Source organism: Salarias fasciatus, chromosome 19 (assembly GCF_902148845.1).
Source record: "Salarias fasciatus chromosome 19, fSalaFa1.1, whole genome shotgun sequence".
Classification (NCBI taxonomy): Eukaryota; Metazoa; Chordata; class Actinopteri; order Blenniiformes; family Blenniidae; genus Salarias; species Salarias fasciatus.
The window spans coordinates 18,513,537-18,536,231 of record NC_043763.1 but is presented as its reverse complement, the minus strand read 5'-3'; the positions used below and the strand labels follow the sequence as shown (position 1 = coordinate 18,536,231).

General features: G+C 43.3%; 3 protein-coding genes across 3 annotated transcripts; 1 reads left to right on the top strand and 2 right to left on the bottom strand.

Annotated features, from left to right (window-relative positions):
• Window positions 1-91: 91 nt before the first annotated feature.
• On the bottom strand, window positions 92-8,298 carry LOC115407149 (matrilin-3-like). The gene is made up of 8 exons (XM_030117509.1): window positions 7,953-8,298; window positions 6,874-7,035; window positions 5,945-6,520; window positions 5,058-5,177; window positions 4,714-4,833; window positions 3,730-3,855; window positions 811-936; window positions 92-237 (listed from the first exon to the last, which is right to left on the bottom strand). Exons 1-8 carry the CDS (start codon window positions 8,296-8,298, stop codon window positions 92-94), a joined length of 1,722 nt encoding a protein of 573 aa, XP_029973369.1.
• Window positions 8,299-9,847: 1,549 nt separating this feature from the next.
• Window positions 9,848-13,480, top strand: LOC115406867 (G-protein coupled receptor family C group 6 member A-like). Its single transcript, XM_030117125.1, has 6 exons — window positions 9,848-10,052; window positions 10,133-10,439; window positions 10,539-11,339; window positions 11,487-11,687; window positions 11,770-11,893; window positions 12,273-13,480. Exons 1-6 carry the CDS (start codon window positions 9,859-9,861, stop codon window positions 13,196-13,198), a joined length of 2,553 nt encoding a protein of 850 aa, XP_029972985.1. The 5' UTR covers window positions 9,848-9,858; the 3' UTR covers window positions 13,199-13,480.
• Window positions 13,481-14,195: 715 nt separating this feature from the next.
• Window positions 14,196-22,415, bottom strand: odc1 (ornithine decarboxylase 1). Its single transcript, XM_030117303.1, has 12 exons — window positions 22,405-22,415; window positions 19,077-19,175; window positions 18,119-18,267; window positions 17,785-17,922; window positions 16,969-17,142; window positions 16,662-16,834; window positions 16,349-16,565; window positions 16,179-16,262; window positions 15,929-16,091; window positions 15,724-15,839; window positions 15,427-15,641; window positions 14,196-15,180 (listed from the first exon to the last, which is right to left on the bottom strand). Exons 4-12 carry the CDS (start codon window positions 17,884-17,886, stop codon window positions 15,042-15,044), a joined length of 1,383 nt encoding a protein of 460 aa, XP_029973163.1. The 5' UTR covers window positions 17,887-17,922; window positions 18,119-18,267; window positions 19,077-19,175; window positions 22,405-22,415; the 3' UTR covers window positions 14,196-15,041.
• Between the last annotated feature and the right edge of the window lie 280 nt (window positions 22,416-22,695).

Sequence of the window (22,695 nt, the reverse complement as noted above, 5' to 3'; positions counted from 1 at the left end):
CAAGGAAATAGAAAGTGCAAGGAACACATTCGAAACAGTACCTGTTCAAACTTTCATATAATACAGACAAATGATAAATATAACTACAGAATTAACCCTTATTATCATTTGTGTGCAGGGCCAGGAAAAGGATATGCTTTCTGCTCAGCTCCTGAATTGTTGACTGTACTTTTTTCTGGAACAAAATCTGAGCTTCACACATGCATGCATCTTGAGTTATTTCCCCTCTCATCTCCTCTGAAAGAAGAGGCAGAAATATGAAAACAGTCAAAGGATGTGGAGAGCGTTTTCAAAACGTGATTATTCACTCAAACATAGAAACGTTACTGATGAAAATGCACACAAAGGAGCACATTATATTAAAAACGCAATCGTCAATAAAATATCTTCTCATGGTCACAGTTAGATGCTTTCAATCTGAAATACAAAAGGTGGGACACGACTGTTGTTTAGGCAGCATTTCGGCAAAAACCCATCCTGCCATCCATCCGTCCAGCTCATACTTTATACCACTTTATACCACTTCAGTGTCAGTGGTGCTGCTCCCGGCTGACACCGCTTCACCCTGGACAGACTGCCAGTTCATCACAGTCAGAAAGTCACGTGCACTCACATTTGAAACCTACACGCATATTTAAAGTCACCAGTTCACTTTATACAGCACTGGAGCATTCAGTGCACTTCTTGCTGACCTTCCAGGTGGCAGGCCAGTCACAGCCCAGGAATGCAGAAGAAAAGCAGTTGTAACCCAGACTGAGAATTGTTCAAAGTAGTCATCGAGCAAAATATCTGGGAAAAATTCTTTCTTACGTGAGCAAGTTTTCTTGTCCACGTTCAGCACATATCCCGTCTGACATTTGCAGGTGTAAGATTTCCCTTTGCTGACACAAATGTGCTGACAGTCATGTCCCTGGGAGCACGGATCAGAGACTGGACCTGAAAAGCAAAGCTTCAGACTTAGTGACATTCAACACCAGTAGATCAGTTAGGTTATAAAGTCCCTTTAAGATGGACCCCACAGCGATCCCACCCTGTCTCCAATACCTCTTACACATACTGTCCAGTTTTCCACTCTTTAGTACAGTTAAGAGGAATTAAAAGCAAGTAGCGGAGATGATTTGTGACACTCCCCTGAGACAAAGCTTTTCCCACAATGCTGATGAATTTGTTTTTGGAAATGTTTTGAAATGATGAGTCACATCGCACCACAGACACCAAGAGCATTATTCTACACTGACACTTTAAAAAACTGACTGAATCTGACAGCACCCGTCCATATATATCCAAGACCCTGACAACTGAAGCTGGGACATCACTGTGAAGCCAACCACTGCTCCACCATTGTGTAGCAACTTAATCTCTGACCATGATGTCTTTTATTAAATGAGGTGCATCCAACGACTTGATGGCCACTGTTATATTGAGGCAAGAAAAAAAATGGAATAGCTGAACTGAAACCAGAATTTAAGCCAATGTTTGTTTGCTGTTTCATGGCTGAAGAATATTAGTACTGTCACTTATACCAGCAATGTGCTAAGACTAAATACAACCTCTATCAAACCACATGTGCACACATACTATCCACTAAAGAGCTCTAAATCAGGTGAATGTCATGAAGTTACGTAAATTAATCATCACGTTTCCTCCACTATGAAATTTGCACACAAAAAAACAAAGAAAAAGGAGAGAAAGACATAAAAATATCCAGATTCTTACGTGAAATATCCAGATTCTTATGTGAACACGTTTTCATATCTGGATTCAACACATATCCCACTTGACATTTGCAGTAGTGAGAGTTTCCACTGTTGACACATATGTGTTGGCAATCGTGTCCTTGGCCACACGAATCAGAACCTGAAAGGAAAGACTGTCACATCTACCTGGCTCAAAAACAAAGAGCTGGGTTCCTCCGTGGACATGTTTTGACAGTGCTCTTCAATAAAAGGGGCTCCAACACACATCTATAGAAAAGCTGCAAGTTCTTACGTGAGCAGGTTTTCCTATCGAGATTTAAAACAAATCCGTCTCGACATTTACAGATGTAGGAGTTTCCGCTGGTGACACATATGTGCTGGCACTCGTGTTTCTGGGAACATGCATCTAAACCAACAGGCGAACCTGAAAAAAACAGACTATAACAGCTACAAGGTCCAGTTTACATCAATTCTTACATGAACTTAATTCAAATAATAACCCAGAGCACATCTAAAATAAAGATCCAAGTTCTTACGAGAGCATGTTTTCTCATCCTGATTCAGCACATATCCCTCTCGACACTTGCAGGTGTAAGCGTTACCACTGTTGACACATATGTGCTGGCAATCGTTTCCACGTCCGCACGCATCTGAATCTGAATCTGAACCTGAAACTGAAACTGAAAAGCATAACCGCCGCATCTACCGAGCTCTGTTTATATCAAGCAGAAAACTCTCGATGAGTAACAGAACGTGATTAATCAGCGTAACACTTGGCATCATAGATTCAGAAGCAGAAGCACGTTATTTTTAAAAGAAAGGTCCGGACGCTTACGTGAACATGTTTTCTTATCTGGATTCAAAACAAATCCCTCTTGACAGTTACAGGTGTACGAGTCATCGCTCTTTACACAAATGTGCTGACAATCATGTCGAGAATCACATGGATCAGAACCTGGAAAGAAACAAGATGTGATGTAGTATCTCATATCATCAGTCAAGACGTTTTTGGACTCTTGATATGTCTTGCATTTTGTGTTTTCTTATCATTCTATTAACTTCTACGACAGTCATTTTCCTCGCTGGGTGTCTGATTTTAAAGAGATTTATAGAGCTTAAGAGATTTAAATTTAACTGCAGGCTCACCTCGACCTGTCCAAATCTATTTGCAAACATTAGTTGCATATAAGATTATTGAGGTTGCAATGTAATCATTAAAAAAAATACCACATGATATGAGCAAGTTATTGACACAAATCTGCTTACAGCTTCACAGTGTTTTTGATCACAGAGTTTGCAACCTGAAAAGCTTCGTATCAGTGTTGTCCAGAACAATGGTTGAGTCAACCGCAACCAACAAGGATCAACATATTTTTTTCTTTTTATCTACAATACTGATTGCATGTTGTCAAATCCACAGCGAGGACATAGCAGCGTTATTGAGCACATCAATAAAGGACATTTGTATGCTTACGTGAGCATGTTTTCTGATCTGAATTCAATGCGTATCCACTGTAACACCTGCAGATGTAAGAATCCCCATTTCTGACACAAATATGCTGGCAGTCATGCCCCTGAGCACATGAATCCAAATCTGAGAAGAGACATGTCGACATGTGAGCCGATGCCAAAAACTTGCTGTGGTAGAACTCTCAGGCCAGCTGAGAAATACAGTGCTTTTCCACAATGCAGTTCTTCCCAAATGTCTTTAAAAGGATGCTAAAAGTGAAAGAAACACCAGCTTTCAGATGAATGGTGCACACTTCAAGCCTACCAAAAATATCCAGGTTTTTACTTGAGCACGTTTTCAGATCTGCATTCAGAACGTATCCTGAGTGGCATTTGCAGATGTAGGAATCATCGGTGCTGACACAAATGTGTTGGCAGTCATGATCCTGTCCACATGCATTTGAACCTGAAAGAAAACCTTTGACACACACCCAGTAATGAGATACGAAAAGGACCTCCAAATTAAGAATTCTGTCATATTTGCATCTCAGATACATCTAAAAACCAAGGCTCAGATTCTTACGTGAGCATGTTTTCTTATCCGGATTCAAAACATATCCCTCCCGACACATGCAGTTGTACGAATCATCGCTGTTTATGCAAATGTGCTGGCATTCATGTCCTTGTTCACATGTACGTAAACCTGAACCTGAACCTGAAACTGAAAAGAGAAACTTCAAATAGTGAATTATATGGTAAACCTCCTGACATATCTGAAAAAAGATCCATATTCTTACGCGAGCAAGTTTTCCTATCTGGATTTAAAGCATATCCCTCGTGGCACATGCAGGCGTACGAGCCATCACTCTTCACACAAATGTGCTGGCAATCATGTTCCTGATCACAAGCACCTGAACCTGCAGCCAAAGCTGAAAAGAAAGACTTTCACTCTGATGTGACACAGTTTACATCAATAAGAGAACTCTTCATAGGGGAATAAATGAAGGAGTCTGATGTACGCATGTGGCACATGTGAAGGAAAGTTCTCGGCTTACGTGAACAAGTTTTCTTATCCGGATTCAACACAAATCCCTCTCGACACATGCAGTCGTACCAGTGTCCACTGTTGACACATATGTGCTGGCAATCGTTTCCCCGAGAACATGCATCTATACCTGAGCTGGAACCTGCAAAGAAAGACTTTTACATCTACCTGGATCAGAGAACACTGATAAGGAACATAACAGCCGATGGGTCATTATCATAGAGCGCTACAAGTAATGGAAGATTTCAGACATCTTAAAGAAACGTGCAGGTTCTTACGTGAACACGTTTTCTTATCTGGATTCAACACAAATCCCACTCGACATTTGCAAATGTACGAGTCATCAGTGTTTTCACAAAAGTGCTGGCAGTCATGTCCCTGGGAACAAGCACCTGAGGAGCCTGAACCTGCAGGTGAGAAAGCAAGATTTCCACATTCCACAGAGAACCCTCAGAGACTGCAGAATTTACATTAGTTATAATACTGAGCCTCCTCAAACGCTGGAATCTGCCAGGGTCTTACGTGAACATGTTTTCCTGTCAGGATTTAAAATATATCCCACTCGACATTTGCAGGTGTACGATTCTTCACTGTTTACACAAATGTGTTGGCAATCGTGTCCAGAGCCACAAGGGTCAGAGCCTGAAAACAAACCACATGTGATGTGACGTCTCAGTCCAGCCTGGCCCAGTGGAAAGTCAAGGTCTGTTTAGTGCTTCGAGGATCAGTCAGTCATTGGACATAAATTTGTGATGCCAAGGTTTAATCATTTATATTAAGAAGATTTGTCAACATTGCAAATTATGAATCTTTGGATTTGGCACTGACAACGGATGTAAACATAAGACAGCTGTCGAGATCCTTACGTGAGCATGTCTTCCTGTCCGGGTTCAACACGTAGCCTTGGCGGCACTGACAGGTGTAGGAGATGCCGCTGTTGACACAAATGTGCTGACAACTGTGTCCCTGGGCACATGGGTCCAAACCTATGAGAGAAACAGGCCAGTGTTTCATTAATGTAACTTTTCCAAATAGTTTTGTCTGTTATTTATATTTTAGCAGTTCGCTATTATGCAGAGTTGTCTGCCACATGCAGGTTAGTTTGCTTGATCTCTCTATTTCAGCTTCACTCACATTTATATTAGCTTTTTTTTTTTTTTTTTTTAATTTTTGCCTTGTTCCGGTCAGTTTCTGTAAATATGCTGTCAGGGTTTGCAAAAGCCCAAACTGTTTACCAGCTAAGCGTGCCATCAGGTAACTGAGCGAGGCAGGAGGCACAAATATGCGATGCAGAGCTTGCAGAGCGGCACGCTTCCTGTGAAAAGGATGAGCAGCACCATGGTGGGGGTCAACCACTTTAAAGTACTTCAGCTGAATTGAAACAAGAATCAACAGGTGATCAAATGGTTTGTCTTCTTATTTCAGATAGTTAGTGTTTAATGTTCACCACGTGCACCGGCGAAAAATATGTGAGCATTTTTAATACTTGGAAAATCCAAATGAGCAAGTGGCTGTAACTCATGTAACTCACTGGTTACTTTCCCCTGGGTTTTCAGAGCAAAACCAGGTCTTTAGAATGGAGACTTCTTCTATGGTGCTGCCCATGCCCTCACAGGCGGCTAAATAAAGGATGGCTCTGACGTACCGTTGTTTCCTTTATCGTCACTCTCATTATTTTTTCCGTTATCGTTCTTCCTGTCACCTAGGCCTAGTCCGTAATCATCTCCACTCCCACTCTCATCATCATCCTTACCACACAAGGTTTCCCTAAATTTGGAAGTGAGCTTCTCAATGACACCGTAGGTCTCCACGTAGAAGACGTGCTCGTCGTGCGGAGGACTGGCCATGAGCCGGAGGGACGACAGGTCGGCCCTGTCCACGCCCACGGCGTAGATCTCGATCCCGGACGCACGTGCCGCCGCCGACACATCCTCCACCCGGTCCTGTGGCCGTCCATCCGTCACGATGATGGCCACCTTGGCGATGTTCGTCGAGCCGCTTCGGGCCCCCGCCTCGGCGGTGAAGGCGCTCTCCATGGCGGTCTTGATGGCCAAGCCTGTCATGGTGCCTGAGGCCAGCGGCTCCACACGGGCCAGCGCCTCCTTCAGGGAGGACTTATCCACGTAGGTCTTGAGGAGGAACTCGATCTTCACTGTGCTGGCGTAATTGACGAGGCCGACTCGAGTGGCGTCGGAGCCGATCGCCAGACTGTCCACCGTGTCCTGCAGGAACTCCTTGGCCTTTTCAAACTCCGCAGGGCGGACACTGCGGGAGCTGTCGATGATGAAGACCAGGTCTATTGGCCGGTTTTTGCAGTTGGACGTTGTTGCTGTAGGAAATAGGTTCACAAAAGTATTCATGCTTTACATTTTGGATAAGGATAAAAATTGTCCATAAAGATGTACTTTTCTCTGGTATTCTTATCCAAAAACTGCATTGTATTGATATCCTTTATAATAAAAGTAGGACTGAAACTAGAAACATGTTAAAACCATATAGAGATACACCAACTATATACTCTCACCAGACAACAGAATAAATCATTACACAAATATTAAGGGATCACTGTAACAGAAAGGAACTTGTCAAAATCAAGACCAAATCAATGAGGGATTCTTTTACCACCCCAGTCAATGAAAGAGAAAATTCACTTTTGTTTCACAGTTTGATGTGGTCCCACACCTGTACTGTTTCTGATGGCTGATTCTGAGCCGCTTGAGCCCCAACTGGCCTGCCGGGAGCCCGATTGTTCAGCTTTGTGCCGTGGTGTGATAGGCTGGCTTCTTTGTGGCGGCTTCTGATGAGAGCCCTGAGAGCCGCGAGCCCTGGAGCCAGCAGCACCAGCTTCGTCAGGGGAGAGGGAGGAGAGAGAGACAGGAAGGGCAAAATGCATGAAAACAGTCATTTCTTTAGCTAAAGGAACAAACGATGTTCATCGAGAAGTGAGAGTCCTTGTTTGGCATTTGACTTGTTTCACCCCTTATTTGCATCTTAACCATCACCAGGTCCATTCTAAGTCTAAAAAGATCCCAGAAGCAACTGAAAATTAGAGTAGGCCTCTACTAAACTCTGCAATAATGTCAGAAAGGTTTGCAGCTTTAAAAATGCATCATTCTGTGTAAATTATTGACACAACTATTTCCAGATTTCATGATTATGTCATTTCTATAAATTACATTTGATGGAGTTTGTTGCTTGAGGGAGCCAGGCTGGTTCATGGTGATTGTTCTTTACAGTCAGATATCCAATCCTGGCACTGAAGAACCCCTGACCTGCACCTGCTAGGTCTACAACCCAATAAGGTGCTCATTATTGGGATTTCTTCTGAGCTGTGTAATACATAACCTTTAGATTTAGGCCTGTGTGTGTTCCATTATTTTATTCTGAATTTATTTCACTTTGATAAAACAGGTAATATATAAAAACTATTTTTGAGAGGCACTTGATCAAGAGGAAAATGGATATAATACAATAGAATAAGCAGGAAGAATCACATAGAAAAAAATACAATTAAGACAGCATTGAAACATTTAGTTTGCAAGCAGCAATCACACAAACGTTTCTAAGTTTGACTGAATTTGGTGAGTGATTTTCAGAGTTTTTGAATTCTCTCAGGGGGATCTATCAACCTGTTTGGGATGGGGGACATCCAAGTCATGCACAGGTCAGGGAGCCTCCAGGATCAGGATTGGAGACCACTACTCTATGAATACATTGAAGGCACCACCAGTTTGTGGAAAGCAATTGGAAAGAGCACAAACCTGAAGTGTCTCTCCTCTGTGTGTCCTGCAGCAGGTTGTCCCCTGGCCGGTCCCCAACCCGGTCCCCTCTTTGCTGCTGCTGCTGCTGCTGCGAGCCTCGGATGCTGTGATCATCGTGTTGCTCCCCCTGAAAATTCTCTGCGCTCCAGATCTCGTCTGAAATTTTCTCAGTAGATCCAAAATCGTCCAAGCGCCGGTTGACCCCGGACGGGTCCGGAGGGGTCATGGGGGCGTCCAGGGGCCGGGCTGAGTGGATGTGCCTGGGTCCGGCCTGCAGGAGGGATCCGGGAGATCCCTGCAGCAGGACGCCGGCGACACACAGCAGTCTCCACAGCACCGGGGTCATGTCTGCTGGTTTCACCCGACCGTCTCCTCCAACACTTCACTGCGTCCTTTATAAGGACGGCCTGAGAGGCGGAGAGCCGCAGGCCCAATCCACAGTCCAGAGGCTCTGGGAGGGAAATGAAGGGGTTTCACAACTGTAAGTGATGCGCTGAGATGTGTCCTCTGATCCCCGGAGCTGCGTTTTAAAAATTTAAACTAATACAAATGGTATAAGGTTTGAATCCAATCATGATATCGATAGTTGTTTTTTTTTTTGTTTGTTTGTTTACTTTTTTTTGGAGTTTTTATCATTCTGTTCCATTTTTGGACAATAAATTCAAAGGAAAAAAAAACATAAGGTTACGAAATATAATAAAATGAATGAAGGAATGCTAACTAGTCATAATTCAATACATAGAAAATAAAAACACCAAAAAGAAAAAAAAAACTGTCCACATTACCTGATTAACTAAGAAAATAAATACATTAAAGACAATAGATAACTTATACTCATCCTCTAAAATCGATGAGTAATGTAGAATTTGTACAACTTACAACCAAAAACAACAAATGCAAAACCAAAGAAAAAAATCTGAAGAAATATGTGAATAGTATGAAACAAGAATAACAGGATTCAGTAATTCATTTTTCTTCATCCTCAGTCTGAACTGTAGCCCTTAATTGTTTTCTATTTTGCAATAAATGAACTCTTATATTTCCCAAGGAAACTGTTATGTGTCCTGTTTGTTTTCAAAGCACCCGTCTAATCAAATATTTTCTCAAAAGTACTTTGGATTTGGTGGTTGAGAAAATCACACATTCAAAACAGATGTAATGAAACAATTGCATTTATGATTGTAATTTCCTTCAAAGTCTTCAGAGTACCATTATGAGCAGGGCATTGCCCTCTACTGGTTTATCCCTGCAAGACACAAGCTGAGGCCAGAAGTGGGATGTGACACCTTGGGTAAAACATCTTTGTGTGATGATTCCATCATCTGGTGATCATATCATCTGTCGGATTTAGTCCTTTCTACAAAGTTACTGTTCTGTAATGTTCCTGTGATACATCAGCTGAGCTGACAGTCTCATGATTGATTCCTCCATAACCATAACCTGCTGAAGTTACATTAGTTAGATGGAGGAAGATGCTCGAGCATCTGGATGTTAGAGCATTGAGAATTTAACAAGGACACTAAGCAACCTGAAACAAATATGCAAAAACACCAGGAAGAGGCATGCAGGACTGAAAAAATAAACAAAAACAAAGAGTAGTGTTTTTAAAATTATACATCCTCTTCAAGTGGCATTTTGTGTATTTATTTTGACCAGGCGCTGGAGCCACTGGCAGGACACAACAAAACAGTAATATTCCTAAATGCAGTCAAACAGACAAACCTGCATAAGATGAAAATGGTAGATCATAACATGTGATTATGGATGACTTCCTCTTTTATGAGAGATTCTCATCAATCTGTAGATTGTATCTTTGAATGCAAATGACACAACAAGGGGAAGTTTTATACAGACTGCTGACAGGGAACCAGTTAGACTCTGGGGAGATGAGCAAATGTATGCATCCATGCTGCAGCTGAGCACAGTAGCGATGTATGTGTTGTGGGTGTGTGTCAGCCTCCTCGGTGTGTTTCACACCTGTAGAGGAGTAAACCATCTGAGACGTGAAAATTCTCCCGGCAACATCATTATTGGAGGACTTTTCTCCATTCACTTAAAAACCAACAGAAGTAACGGACCCGGACCGCTCATCTGTCATGAGTAAGTACTCTGTGGACTGATTCCTGTCGGAGAAATTAACACAAACCGTCTCTAGAATGTCGTCTGTCGCCTCTTTGTAGCTTTGACATCCAGAGTTTCCTGCACTCTCAAGTGATGATTTACGCCATCGAGGAAATAAACCAACGCAGACTTCTGCCCAACTTCACCATCGGGTACGACATCTACGACACCTGTGCAGACGTCAGCCTCGCCATCAGAGCAACGCTCCAGCTGCTGAAAGCTGAGTCCGATCCCCTCATGTGTGGACTGACTGAGGATGCTCAGCCTCTTCCCGGAGACCCTGAGACAAAGGTGGTGATTGGCGAACAGTCTTCCGAGGTGTCCATAGCAGTGGCACGAATCATCTCTCTGTCATCAGTGGCTCAGGTTTGTCCCATTTCTCTGCTGACTCCAACTGTCTGTTAGATTATTTGCAGCGTACTACGTGGAACTGTTTTAATATACATGTATTCCTTCTTGCAACAGATTAGCTATGCAGCAACCTCCGAGCTGCTCAGCAGGAAATACAAGTTCCCCACTTTTGTTCGAACTGTATCGAGTGACAAACACCAGACACAGGGAATTGTTGAACTGGCGAACAAGTTCAACTGGAAAGCCGTGGCCATCGTGGGGAGTGATGATGAGTATGGGAGGTACGGCAGCGAACGTCTCAGTGATTACTTCTCAGTCAATGACATCTGCGTTGAATTCATGGAAATCCTACCTAGCTACTTCAACCAAAACATTTCAGAGAGCAGGAAACTGCTGGTTAAACTGGTGGGACTTATCAATGACTCCTCAGCAGAGGCGATTGTTTTGTTCACCAAGGACACCAATGTAGAAATAATCATGTTGGAGGCTATTGAACACAAACTCAACCGAACCTGGATTGCAAGCGACACGTGGTCCACCTCCACAAAGATATCCACACTGCCAGGCATTGAGTTGGCCGGGCAGGTCTTCGGATTCACCTTCAATGGACGGGAAGTGCCAGGTTTCAGACAATACCTCATGTCACAAGTCGACAGGACACACGGTGCCATGACGGCAGAAAGTCCGTTTTGCTTGGATGAGTCCAGCAAGAACACAGTGGAGGACTGCGTGCTACCAAACAGCCAACATCAGTCCAAACAGTGTCTGGACCCGGAGTGCTTGATAAAGTACATTGACAAGGACTACTCCTATAGCATCTACTTGGCTGTTGGGGTCATCGCTGACAGTCTGAGACGCCTGATGAAATGTAACAGCCAATGGTGTGAACGGACCTCGGATTTCACAGCCTTGGAGGTGCAGTAACCATATCTAATATAAATTGCATTAGTGCTGTATGACTTTAGCTTAGAATTACCTCAATTTTATGACCACAGAAATGCCAAAACAGTAAATATTATACATTTCCTGCTCAATGTAACTGCATTACTGTTTGTCTTGCAGCTTCTTGAGGAAATTAAAAAAGTCAACTGTACAGTGAACACCACGCACATATTCTTCGACGAGAATGGGGACCCCAGTTTAGGATATGCTATAGTGTACTGGAATCGATCTGATACCGAAATAAAAATCATTGGGGAGTACTGGCCAAACGGAACGATTAGAGTCCCGGATCATCTTGAGGAAGCCATGACTGCTGATGAGGTGAGGTGATAATGTCAAAATGCGGTTATTGGTCGAGATGGTCTATAAATTGTATGTTCTGATTCTGCTCTGTCCGTCAAAGGTGACTGCCTACAACTGCTATAAGACGTGCAAACCTGGTCTGGAGTTGAGAATGCCGGACAAGAGGAACAAGTGTTGTGGTTACTGTGCACCCTGTGCGGATGGGGATTTCTCCCCTGGGAATGGTGAGTGCTGTAGCTGGTTCAGCATAAGCGAATATTTTGTTATGTCCTAAAGGTCTGGACACTTCCCTTTTTTTATATATGTGCTGAATAATCTAATAATGTAGTTCTGGACAGGTTGTTAGCTCTTCCAGTAAAGACAGTAAAATAAATATCCACTGAGGGAAGTGAGCAAGTCTACAATGAACTTACTTCTCTCTGGGTATCTGCAACAGATGCAGGCAGAAAGAAGTCATGCTGGGAAAACATCCTCTCCACCCCTCTCTTTTCAGCATTCATAAAATGTCTTCTTTTTTTTTTAAATTAGATTCTATATTTAGACATATCTCACTCAGTTCCTGTGTAAGAGTTTCATGCATCGCATTTGGATTTCCCTGTCCAGGTACTGCGTGCCAGCACTGCGGTGAAAAGCAGTTTTCGATGGATGGCCAGAGAGACAAATGTTTCAACATCACTGAGGAGTACCTCAACTGGTCCAACCCCTTCTCCATCACTCTGAGCTGCTTGGCGGCCTTGGGGATAATCATTACCATCTCGTTCGCCGTTCACTTTGCGATCTATCAGGGCACTCCCATCGTGAAGGCCGTCGGAGGGTACCTGGTCTTCCTGGAGCTCCTTTCCCTGCTGGCCTGCTTCTGCCTCACGTTCAACTTTCAGGACAAACCCACTCGGGACTCCTGTCGCATCGGCCTGCCCCTCTTTGGCGTGGCGTTTTCCCTCTGCATATCATGCATCCTCGCTAACCTGCTTCAGATCCTGGTGTGTTTTGACTTTAACACGAAGGTGGCGTCCTGGATAAAGAGGATTGACCGAGTCGTCGTGGTGACCGTCGTCTCGGGGATCCAGCTGACCCTGTCGGTCGCGTGGATGTTGTTGGACCCGCCAGTCCCCGAGGAGACGGAAATCCACCCCCACAACGTGCACACGTGCACGCTGCAGTCAGTGGGGTTCTTTGCAGCCATGATAGCCTACCTCGCCTTCTGGGCCTTCGTTTGCTTCGTGTTTGCCTTTAAAGGCAAAAAGTTGCCAGATCTGTATAAAAATGCAGTTTTAATCAGCGTGAGCATGCTGCTGTTTCTGATCATATGGATCATCTTCGTCCCACTCTTCCTCGCTTTGAAAGGGAGGAACAAGGCAGCGGTGGAGATTGCGGCCATTCTCATTTCGAGCTACAGCGTCCTGGGCTTTCACTTGGCCCCAAAGTTTTACATCATGATCTTCAGAAAGGAGCTTAATAATGAGAACGCCATCACCGGGTACATCAAAAAGCATTATGAGCAGCAGGGAAGAGCAGTGATTGCATCCTGACGCAGTACACAAACAAAATGACAACACAAAGAGACGACAGTAAAGAAACAGATCGATCATAGTAACATAGATCTACACACAAAACAACCAAATACCTTCACAGAGAGAGGTGAAACAACCACAAAACTGAATATAATAACTAAGTGTGTTTATGATGCAAACGTTTCTGTTTCAGCCATTTCAAAACGTAAAAAAATGTAAAAAAAAAAAAAAAAAAAAAAGACAAAGGCACTGTCTCATTGTGTTTTTGTTTCTCTTTCTAGACTTCAGTCAATTACTGTTGAGTGAAAGAAAGGACAAAATGTAACTGAGGTCACTGCTACACACTGCACCATCGTTAATTCCTACTTGTTTCTATTTCTGTGTTACAATAATGCCTTTTAGTTTTACTTTTTGCTAAAACTTCTAAAGTACATGAAAAGGTGATTATATAACTTTTCAGAGGACACATAAGTTGCTTCTGAAGTGTGACATTTACCATCTAAAACGTGAATTTCATTCCTTTTTGTGAAAAATCTGTGTAATCTAAAGGCTTATCCTATTGTGAAAAACTAGAATATATGAAAATGAAATTTGCTTTGCAATGCATTGTTTTTGTAGAGTCCTTAAAATAAATTATCATTGTAGGTCTTTGGCTCATTTTTTCTCAAAATGTGGAGGGACGCCTCCCCAGGGGGCGCCAGAGAGCTTCAGAGGAGGTGATGAACTCTGTAGCTGCAGAAATCTGGAAGTCAGATTTCCTTCACACAGGATAACCTAACAAATTATTAACAAAACCAACCTGCAGCTGTGATTTAACTTGTCTGCTGCTGTATTTGCACAAAACACATGACAATAGTAACTCGGCCCTCATCAGACATTTTATTGATTAAAAAAAATACAAAAATTCAGAAATATTTCCATAGGAACGCAATGTGATTCTGCAATCCCGTCTCTTCCATATCCATTTTAAAATGCGATTAAACACTGTTGACTCGTATCGATAGCAGAGTTGCTACTTTTTACAAGTTACAAAACAAAACAAGAACAATACAACAGAGGAGAAGAGGAGAGGAGCAGTCTGCTTTTTGAGTCCCTGTGATTTGTGTTAACCTTTAAGAGTTGATTGCGGCGGCTCCTGCGAAATCATTAGGCGGCGGTAAGAAGTGGCGACGCTCTCCTGCAGCTGTACCAGCACAGACTGCAGGCCGAGCGCCGCGGTGCTCACTACGGTTTGAGTGCAACTTGTTTTGGGGTGCCAACAATTCTCATAATCAAAGACTAAAATATAGATTATTAATTTTGGCATGATGCGATCTTGATGATTAACACTTGAAGCGTTCTGTACTGAAGTGGAGACCATGGGAAAGATAAATATGAATATATAGCAGCCATCTTTGAGGAATGAAAATCAGCCTTCCAACTACTTCCTTGTGAGTTGTGAACTTGAGCTGTTTGAGCAGTTAGCTGGGTCTTGAAAAGGTGAGCAGGTGTAGCCACTGCCACGTTGTTGTTAGGAGTGATTCAAGCCCCTTGCGTCATGGCGTGTATTTGTTTTAATGTAACAGTTCGTCGCACTGCTCAAGTGCGAGCAGTCACTCTGAGGACGACTGCTGCAGCAACACACCCAAGCCCAGGGAGCGCCGAGACACCCCCGAAAGCCCACAAAGAAAATCGGAGTGTGATTTGGATTCATTCCGTTGAGGGTTTGATCCCCAGCCTCGGTACAGAACGCAGCAATATGTGCAACAACGTGTCCCTCTCGTTCTCCTGTCAAGTAACTGGCCTCAAAAGTTTCTTTTACATTAGCAGAAAAGAGAACCTGCTTCGACTACTTAAGATGCTAGGACCGGCCGCAGGCTGTTCAAACTACGTGGGTCTGGCACGGCTTGGGAGGCACGTCCAAGTTGCTCTCGCGGCCGCAGCAGGCTGGCATTTCGGGGGGGCAGGCCGCCTCCGGAGCAGCAGGCAAGTCCCCGCTGCTGATGTGCTGCAAATATTGCCTGGAGGAGGAAAGAGAGGAAAAAATACAAAACTCCATTTATATACTGGTTACATGCATATAAATCTTTTAAGGAGTTTACTACAGTTCCAATGCAAAACTGATAGAACTACAGTTTAAATGAGAAGCTACATTTATGCAGGTATACTCAATTCTTAAGAATTACACTAATATTTTTATTTTAAGTGTTTACAGTGTTGGTACATACAGCTCCATCCAGATTGCACCGTCAGTGTTGCTGACTCACCATGCGGGGCGGGACATGACGTAGCTGATCTCTGGCGCCTGGAAGCCGTTGAAAGTGGAGGACGCTGCCACAGTGTAGGCCCCCATGTTCTCAAACAGCAGCCAGTCGCCCACCTGCAGGTCTGGTAGTTTACACTGCTCCACAATGCGGTCCAGACCGTCGCACGTCGGACCCCAGATGCTGCTGGGGTACAAGACCTCATCCGGCTTTGGCTTCTGTTAAAATAAAAAAACAACAACTCTTAATTCATTTTCTAAGCAGCTTTTGCAGCCATTTCTGCCTTCGACTTTCTCTTACCTTGTGCAGTGTCGGTAAACAGTGAGCGTGGTCGAACAGTATACAGTTGAAGGATCCATACATTCCGTCGTTAATGTAGTACATCAGGGTCCGGTCAGCGGTCCCTTCGTCCTCCTCTGTGAGAGACAGACAAAAAAAAAACTGAGTTTGATGCAGAGGGACACTATGGATTTACTTTCAGAAAAGTTACGGTAAAGGCTCGTACCATCAGAGGCCGAGTCCTCATCCACAATGACCTTCTTGGCAATGATGTTCACCACCAGTGTGTAAGCAGAAGCCACATAGTAGCGTCCGGGCTCAGCAATGATGTTGATGCCAGAGTCAGCGGGGAAGTACTTGTCCAGGGCTGGATTGATCACCGCTACGATCTGAAACGAACGGGGCCGCTGGTCAACGTCAAATCCATATACAAGAATGAATAGAGCACAGCAGAGACACATCACGAGACATCATACCTCCTCGAATTTCAGTTCAACGTCATCCGAGCCAGGAAAGCCTCCTCCGATGTCGAGCAGATCCATGTTGTAGCCCAGTTCAGCCTACAGGTCATAAAGGTGAGTTTTACTGTACACTGCCGGGTGCAAGTCCCTTTACAATGTTTCAAGAGAATTCTCCTTTAACTCACCCCCAAATCGAAGACGTAGCGGGCGTCTGCGATGGCCTGGGTGAAGGCATTAGGATCAGTGCAGCCGCTGCCAACATGGAAGCTGACGCCAATCACATTCAGATCGAGTTTCTTGGCACGCTCCAGCAGACCCCGGCAGGCTTTGAGAGAGGCCCCAAACTTCATGCTCAGTCGACACACTGACTTGGAGTCGTCCGTGGCAATGCGCAGCACCAGCCTGAAAACCGTGACGAAGGAGAATGAGACCAAAATGCAAAAAAGAGAAATTACAGGCCTCTAAATGTTCTAATTATGGTTATCAAAGAAGTCTTACTTGGCATTGCTATGGAAGTTGGCCACTTTGACGAGTTCTGCCTCACTGTCAAAGGTCATGGTCTGAACCCCGTGGTTTGATGCATACTTTATCTGGGAGACTTGCTTGCAGGGGTTGGCATAGATGATTCTGCTTTGATCCACTCCCAAAGACTGAACGAGCTCAATCTCTACCTGGAGAGAGACGCGTCAGCGAGACGAGGATCCAATTAAACATGAGCTTCTGTTGCAACTTCAGTGAGTCATCAGTCTGCGTGCTTTGTCATTCCAGGAAACTTGAATGCTGATCAAAATATTTCAAAGCGAACCTTGCTTGCACAGTCGAAGCCGGTTCCCAGGGACGCGAGAGTAGCAACCACTTCGCGGCTGCTGTTGCACTTGACAGCGTAGAAAGGGGTGACGCGAGGCAGCAGCCGGACCCAGCGCAGGTGTTTCTTCAGTAGGTCCCCCAAGTCACACACAAAGAAGGCATCCCTGTCATCCTGTGAAAAGGAACACCAACTCCAGCTCTTATTACATGGATACACAGTAATCATTTCAACTATGTAATATGTGAGCCAGTATGAAAAGACGTCTTGCATAACAGAGTAACTTGAACATAGCAGAGAAATTGCCAATGTGTCAACACAGGTATCAAACAAACATGCTGCAGGTTAAACCTGCTTTGTGTTAAACTTAAAATGAAATGCAGTTTTGTTCAAAACAACTTTTCCACTGTAGCAGACAGAACACTGTGACTTTTGGTGAAAGGGGGCTGTCTTTGTCTTAGCATGACATGAAGCAACAGGGCTTCAGGTAACTGTTAAACCAGGTTTTCTTTAGAACAGCTCAAATGTTAACTTTTTTTCCAGAATGCATGTGTATCTCTTAGAACTGAAAATATGGGGAATATATTGCCATCGTTTCAAGGTCCTAATGCACTACTTGTTAAATATCTACTCTTAAATAAGCTACTGACATTTTAATATGTCACAGCGGTTGTAGTCATGCATGAAGGTGTTGCTACATCTCATCACTTGAAGAACTGGAGATTGAAATACTAAAACAAAACATCGGCTTGTTGACAGATTTAAACAAAACGAGTTCATTTGTACATCTTCTCAGTTCCAGGTCAAGATGCTTACCGTGATGGACGCCTCATTTATCTTCTGCTCAAGAATATCTCGAGCAGAGAAGCCCTCCTCCAGATAAGAGAACTCAGAGCTCTTGAGCACAGTTGTGTTCATGATGACAGGAGGTCTTTTTGACGAGTCACGAGTAAACTGGAGAAGACCAACAAAGAGGAGAGGATAATCAGGTTACATTCAAGGAATGGTGTACAATATCTTTAGTTTAATTCAATCTGATTTCTGACATATTGGAAGCAATTCTGACACTGTTCGGATACTGGTATCTGTAAGATTAGATAACACATCAGTGTTCAGTCAAGTTACAAACCACAGATGGTGAAGCACTTACATGGATATGAAAGAGATGGAATTTGGAGGAGCTGCTACTCAGGTGCAGAGAAGCCAAGGAGGTTCACCAGTGAAATTAAACCCTTTTAAATAAGACTCAAGGCCGGGACCTGCCGAGTAGCCAGTGTGCGATTTCCTAGAGTGTGATTTCTGGAAAGGAGATAAGAAGTTCATTGTACTCAACAAGGCAAATAATGGAAAACAGACGTCATGCTATAAAGTTGAAAGTATATTAAACATCTTGACTGTGAATGAGGCATTTTAAGCCTGAGCATACTGCACTAATGTAGCTAAAAACCTTTAAAGACTCGAGCTGGGCTGGAAAACGGGTGCGGGACCCCTGATCCCCCCCACGTTTCCCAATCCTGCTCCATTTCATAACTGTCATGACAACCCGACACCGACGGCACTCGTTCAAAGAATCGGGCGTCTACGCCCCGCCCACTCACGATTCAAGCCAATCACAAAGGGAAGTCGCCAGTTCACGTGTCTGAAGACTATCGGAACGGACCAATCGCAGACGCGGGAATAACGCCGACGTCCACACACCGGTTCCGCTCCGGGTTCCCTCACGCCATGCGGCGACTGAGCGTCTCATGTTACCGATAACGTGGTTTTAATCGAGCCAGATTCACTTCACTCTTTAAAGAATACAGTTAACACGACCACGGCGAGTCAGACTAACGCTACAAAGAAGGCTTTTGAAGTCAACAATGAAATAATTATTCACTGGTGTAAAACCGGACGAGTCTTAACGTACGGTTACACTCCACTTCCATTCAAATTTCCATTAACCAGAACTCGCAGTTCCGGTTAAATACAAAGACTGCCTGAAAACATAAAAACATCGCGTTTCTGTATAAATCCGCCATGAATGGAGCCGACCAGACAGCACACGTCTAAGCTGCGGTATAACGGTTTTACTACAAAGTCGCGGCAAGTCAGAGACGACAACGTACCTTAAAAAGCATTTACAAAGAGTTTGCCCATGAGACCCGAACTCTGGGGTGTTAAAAGTTAAGTTCTCCCTGACGATGGAGACTGCTGCTGGGGGAAGGCTGGCTGTCTGCGCCGGCACGACTTGGAGTGAGGCGGCGGAGGAGGATGGCTCGTTTTTATAGGGCGCGTGTTACCGCGGAAACGCAGCCAGCTGAAACCGGCCTCCCGTCCACGTACAAACCGGTTTAAACTTGTCGCGCGCGCACACACACACACACACACACACACGCAAGCAAGCATACACGCGCGCACGCCTATTTAGGGGCCTATATGATTTATCCAGACATTTTGGTCTAAGAAGCCCTCCTTCATTCTCCTTTCCCGCGGTCCTCCAGCTGAGAGTTGGATAAAACCTACTGAAAAATATTTAGCAAAATAAGTTCGCTCTGTGTTTCAAATCCAGCCAAAGAATCCTCATACACAAAAATCCAATTCCATTGTCACAGAGAGTATGATATTTGGAAAAGTTGTGATTAAAAATAAACCACCAAACAAACACTGCAGTAGAGGGACAGCTCCACTTTTTCACCCCCTCTCGAAATTGAATGATATTTGATTTATTAAAAAAAAGTTTTCATATTTGTGTTGCATTATATAAGCTATTTTTTAAAGGGTATTTTTAAAATTATTTTGTGATTTGCACATGGGAATTATGTTTTATAAACTTTAGTTACATGGTAGTACACAGTGTTGGAGATGTTTAACACTCAGTGTTTATTTTGCCTCCACAATAAATCTTTAAGCATTAAACACTCCAAATTTGGTGACAATACTAGAAATTGAAATAAAATCGTTAATGCAGCATGACTTTAAAATATGATGAGTTTCCTGCATCATTTTAGAGCTTTGTTATGCCTCCTAGCAGCAATTCCACAATTTCTAACAAAGTCTGTTATATTTTGACTTGTCCCTCATTCAAGGATATTACCTTCTGCCGCCCTGAATTTGAGTTAGGTTTTCCCGATGTGATACTGTAACAATGTCATAACAACAATAATAATAATAATAAAACCTCAGCCACTGACTATGGCTACTTTGTAACTTGTCTGCCATTGTGTTCTTAGTCATCTGAAAGGCATGCAAAAAAGAAACAATACATAACACCAAATGTTACATAAGCTCTGTATTGACACATCTGTTTAATCATGGATAAACTTGGATCGTCAATACAAAAAGAAAATATCAATACATACTATCATGTTGAAGATAAGCCCTTCCTTTGAAATCAGCAATTCATTGTTTTAGTCTATTTTCACTGATATCCAGTCCATCTGAGAGACTAAAGGACTAAAATAAGGAGCACATCTGTGCAGACTGAGATGACCCATAATCTCCATAATATGTCTGAGACCGACTGCATAGAGGTCAAAAAAAAAAAAAAAAAAAAGGTAAACAGGAAAATCAAGTAAACGTGGTGTAAAATACTGGAAATGCAGACCAATAGTACTTTAAAAGGAGCTATACTAAGGTTTATGGTTTAACTTCCCAACAGTCTCATCTATGAAAAAGAGAAAGTTCAATAATGAATGTAACCAATACTGCATGAAAATGAAACAAAATGTCTTTGCTGTTGACACATGCATTTGTGGCTGTGTACACACTCTGTGCAGGTAGAGGGAGAGCGGCGCTTCAAAAGCGCCTGCTTAGTTGACGTGTGGAATTCTTGGAACGGAACATGATATTGATATTTTCTGAATTGTACAACAGTACTTAAAGCTGTCCTTCAACTCCAACTTCAGCAAAGTCCTTAAACTGACTTAGGGTACTGTGAATCTGGAGTTAATGTTTAGACTTGCTCACAATGAGTAAAAGGCGGGGTACCACTACCCTGTGTACCACTAAAGTGTGCACAGAAAGGAGAATGGTTTGTTTTTCCCCAACGGTGTAGACCTGTTTCACTGGATGCAGCATTTTCAGGCTGTTCCACAGTTTGCTGCGATAAAGCAATCCTCAGCAATTATATCAGGCTGAGGTCTACTCGACTGTTCGGGCTTTAGTCATCACGTCTGCTTGACGGTTGAAACCTGCACTGTTTTAATCTGCAGTATGCTCACTCACGCTAGCAGACAGCAGCCGTCTGTTCGCGCTGACCCGATTGGCAGCCCTGTCTGGCTGATGTGACCTGGCGTTCACAGTGGTCTGCTTAGCGTTGCTCCCTCAGTTCCTGACCTACCTCAGTAGATTAAAGGAGCTCAGGGGTTGACTTACAAACGGCAAGAGGGCAGTGCAGGCACATATGTCACGTAGTGCCCCGAGTATCTTTTAAGCTGCTCCCGTTTACAGGGGTCATTACAACCTGCACAGAATGACTTAACTAGTTTCCTCGCAGGTGGCCTTCTTGAGGCAACTGGGATTCAAACGCAGTGAAGGGCGGCTGTCTCGCTATCCTTAACTGCTTTAAGGGCGCTGAAGATAATGACTTAACCCAACAGGTTACCAGGGGTTTTAAAATGTTACATGATGGCTGTAAATTTAAGCTTTGAAACTTTGTTTTTATATTCATGATACAAAAAAAAAACAAAATTTCATTTTTGAAGCGCGCCAATGGTGAATACAGCTACTTCCTCGATTGCAATACATTCACTTCAAACAAGTTTTCAGAAAGCTTATCTGATCATTACAACTTAAGCTGAGTGACCGATTAAACTTCAATAATCAGCATGATTAGAATTGGAGATAGGGTTCATTAAGCTTTCTGATATTGAATGTTGGTTATAAGATATGTAGAATTAAACAATTTTCATAGGATTTGGAAACCATCAAGTTCAAAGCCAGCAAGGCACTGCTATAGACAATATGCTTGAGGGGAGTTATATCTAACAAATCAAAAATCTTGAGGAGCATCCCTTCATAAGATGAGTGTTTTTTTCTGGTTAGATTGATTCCAAGATTGATAGATTCCAATCTAACCAGAATCCACCACTCTGTATCTGGTTACTGTTTCCTGTTTTCTCATGCCACTGGCGTAGCCTTGAGGACTTGACATGATCGATGGTGGTGCTTCCTGAATGACTGTAACTATCTGCAAATTGTTGAAAAAAAAAAAGTTAATCAAAAGAAGTTTTAAATCGATTTACTGAAAGTGAAAAACAGTTTTGGGAAAGCAAAATTTTGGGAAATCCTCCACTCTCTAACCCTGAGTAAACTGTGAAAACCAACCTTTCTGTTGTAAGAATTGTCCCTGCATCTGTATCGATCAGCTGTAACGACTGCGGAATCCAGAGTTCTGTTTGTGCTTCGCCAATACAGAGTGCATTTACTACACTATTGTCTGAATCACATGCAGACTTTTTTTTCCCCCTCATACACCAGACACTGAGCGGGCCAATACAGGGCTTGAATGTTCACGTCAGACTATTCTGTGCATGGACGCATGACTTCTGGTCTGTCAAAACTGCCTAGCTGGCTCCATCTCACATCCCCCGTCAAGCAGGAGGACAAAACCAGTTATTTGACAGAAAGGTGTTCCTCTCTGACTAACTTGAACAAAACCTCTTCACAACCGTGGATGGACAGTTGGGAAGCGCTGAGATGCATCGGGGTGTGTAAATATCTCCACTGGCTTAACATAGAGAAATG

What these genes read in the sequence shown, in the direction of transcription:
- LOC115407149 (XM_030117509.1), bottom strand. Translation starts at nt 8,298, where the DNA reads ATGACCCCGGTGCTGTGGAGACTGCTGTGTGTCGCCGGCGTCCTGCTG. An exon ending in AGCCATCAGAAACAGTACAG is followed by an intron (nt 6,521 to 6,873) that starts GTGTGGGACCAC and finishes TATTTCCTACAG; the next exon opens with CAACAACGTCCAACTGCAAA. An exon ending in TGACAGGAAAACATGTTCAC is followed by an intron (nt 3,856 to 4,713) that starts GTAAGACCCTGG and finishes TTTCAGGTTCAG; the next exon opens with GTTCAGGTTTACGTACATGT.
- LOC115406867 (XM_030117125.1), top strand. Translation starts at nt 9,859, where the DNA reads ATGCTGCAGCTGAGCACAGTAGCGATGTATGTGTTGTGGGTGTGTGTC. An exon ending in CTCTGTCATCAGTGGCTCAG is followed by an intron (nt 10,440 to 10,538) that starts GTTTGTCCCATT and finishes TTCTTGCAACAG; the next exon opens with ATTAGCTATGCAGCAACCTC. An exon ending in AAGCCATGACTGCTGATGAG is followed by an intron (nt 11,688 to 11,769) that starts GTGAGGTGATAA and finishes TGTCCGTCAAAG; the next exon opens with GTGACTGCCTACAACTGCTA.
- odc1 (XM_030117303.1), bottom strand. Translation starts at nt 17,886, where the DNA reads ATGAACACAACTGTGCTCAAGAGCTCTGAGTTCTCTTATCTGGAGGAG. An exon ending in TAAATGAGGCGTCCATCACG is followed by an intron (nt 17,143 to 17,784) that starts GTAAGCATCTTG and finishes TCCTTTTCACAG; the next exon opens with GATGACAGGGATGCCTTCTT. An exon ending in GCTACGTCTTCGATTTGGGG is followed by an intron (nt 16,263 to 16,348) that starts GTGAGTTAAAGG and finishes TATGACCTGTAG; the next exon opens with GCTGAACTGGGCTACAACAT.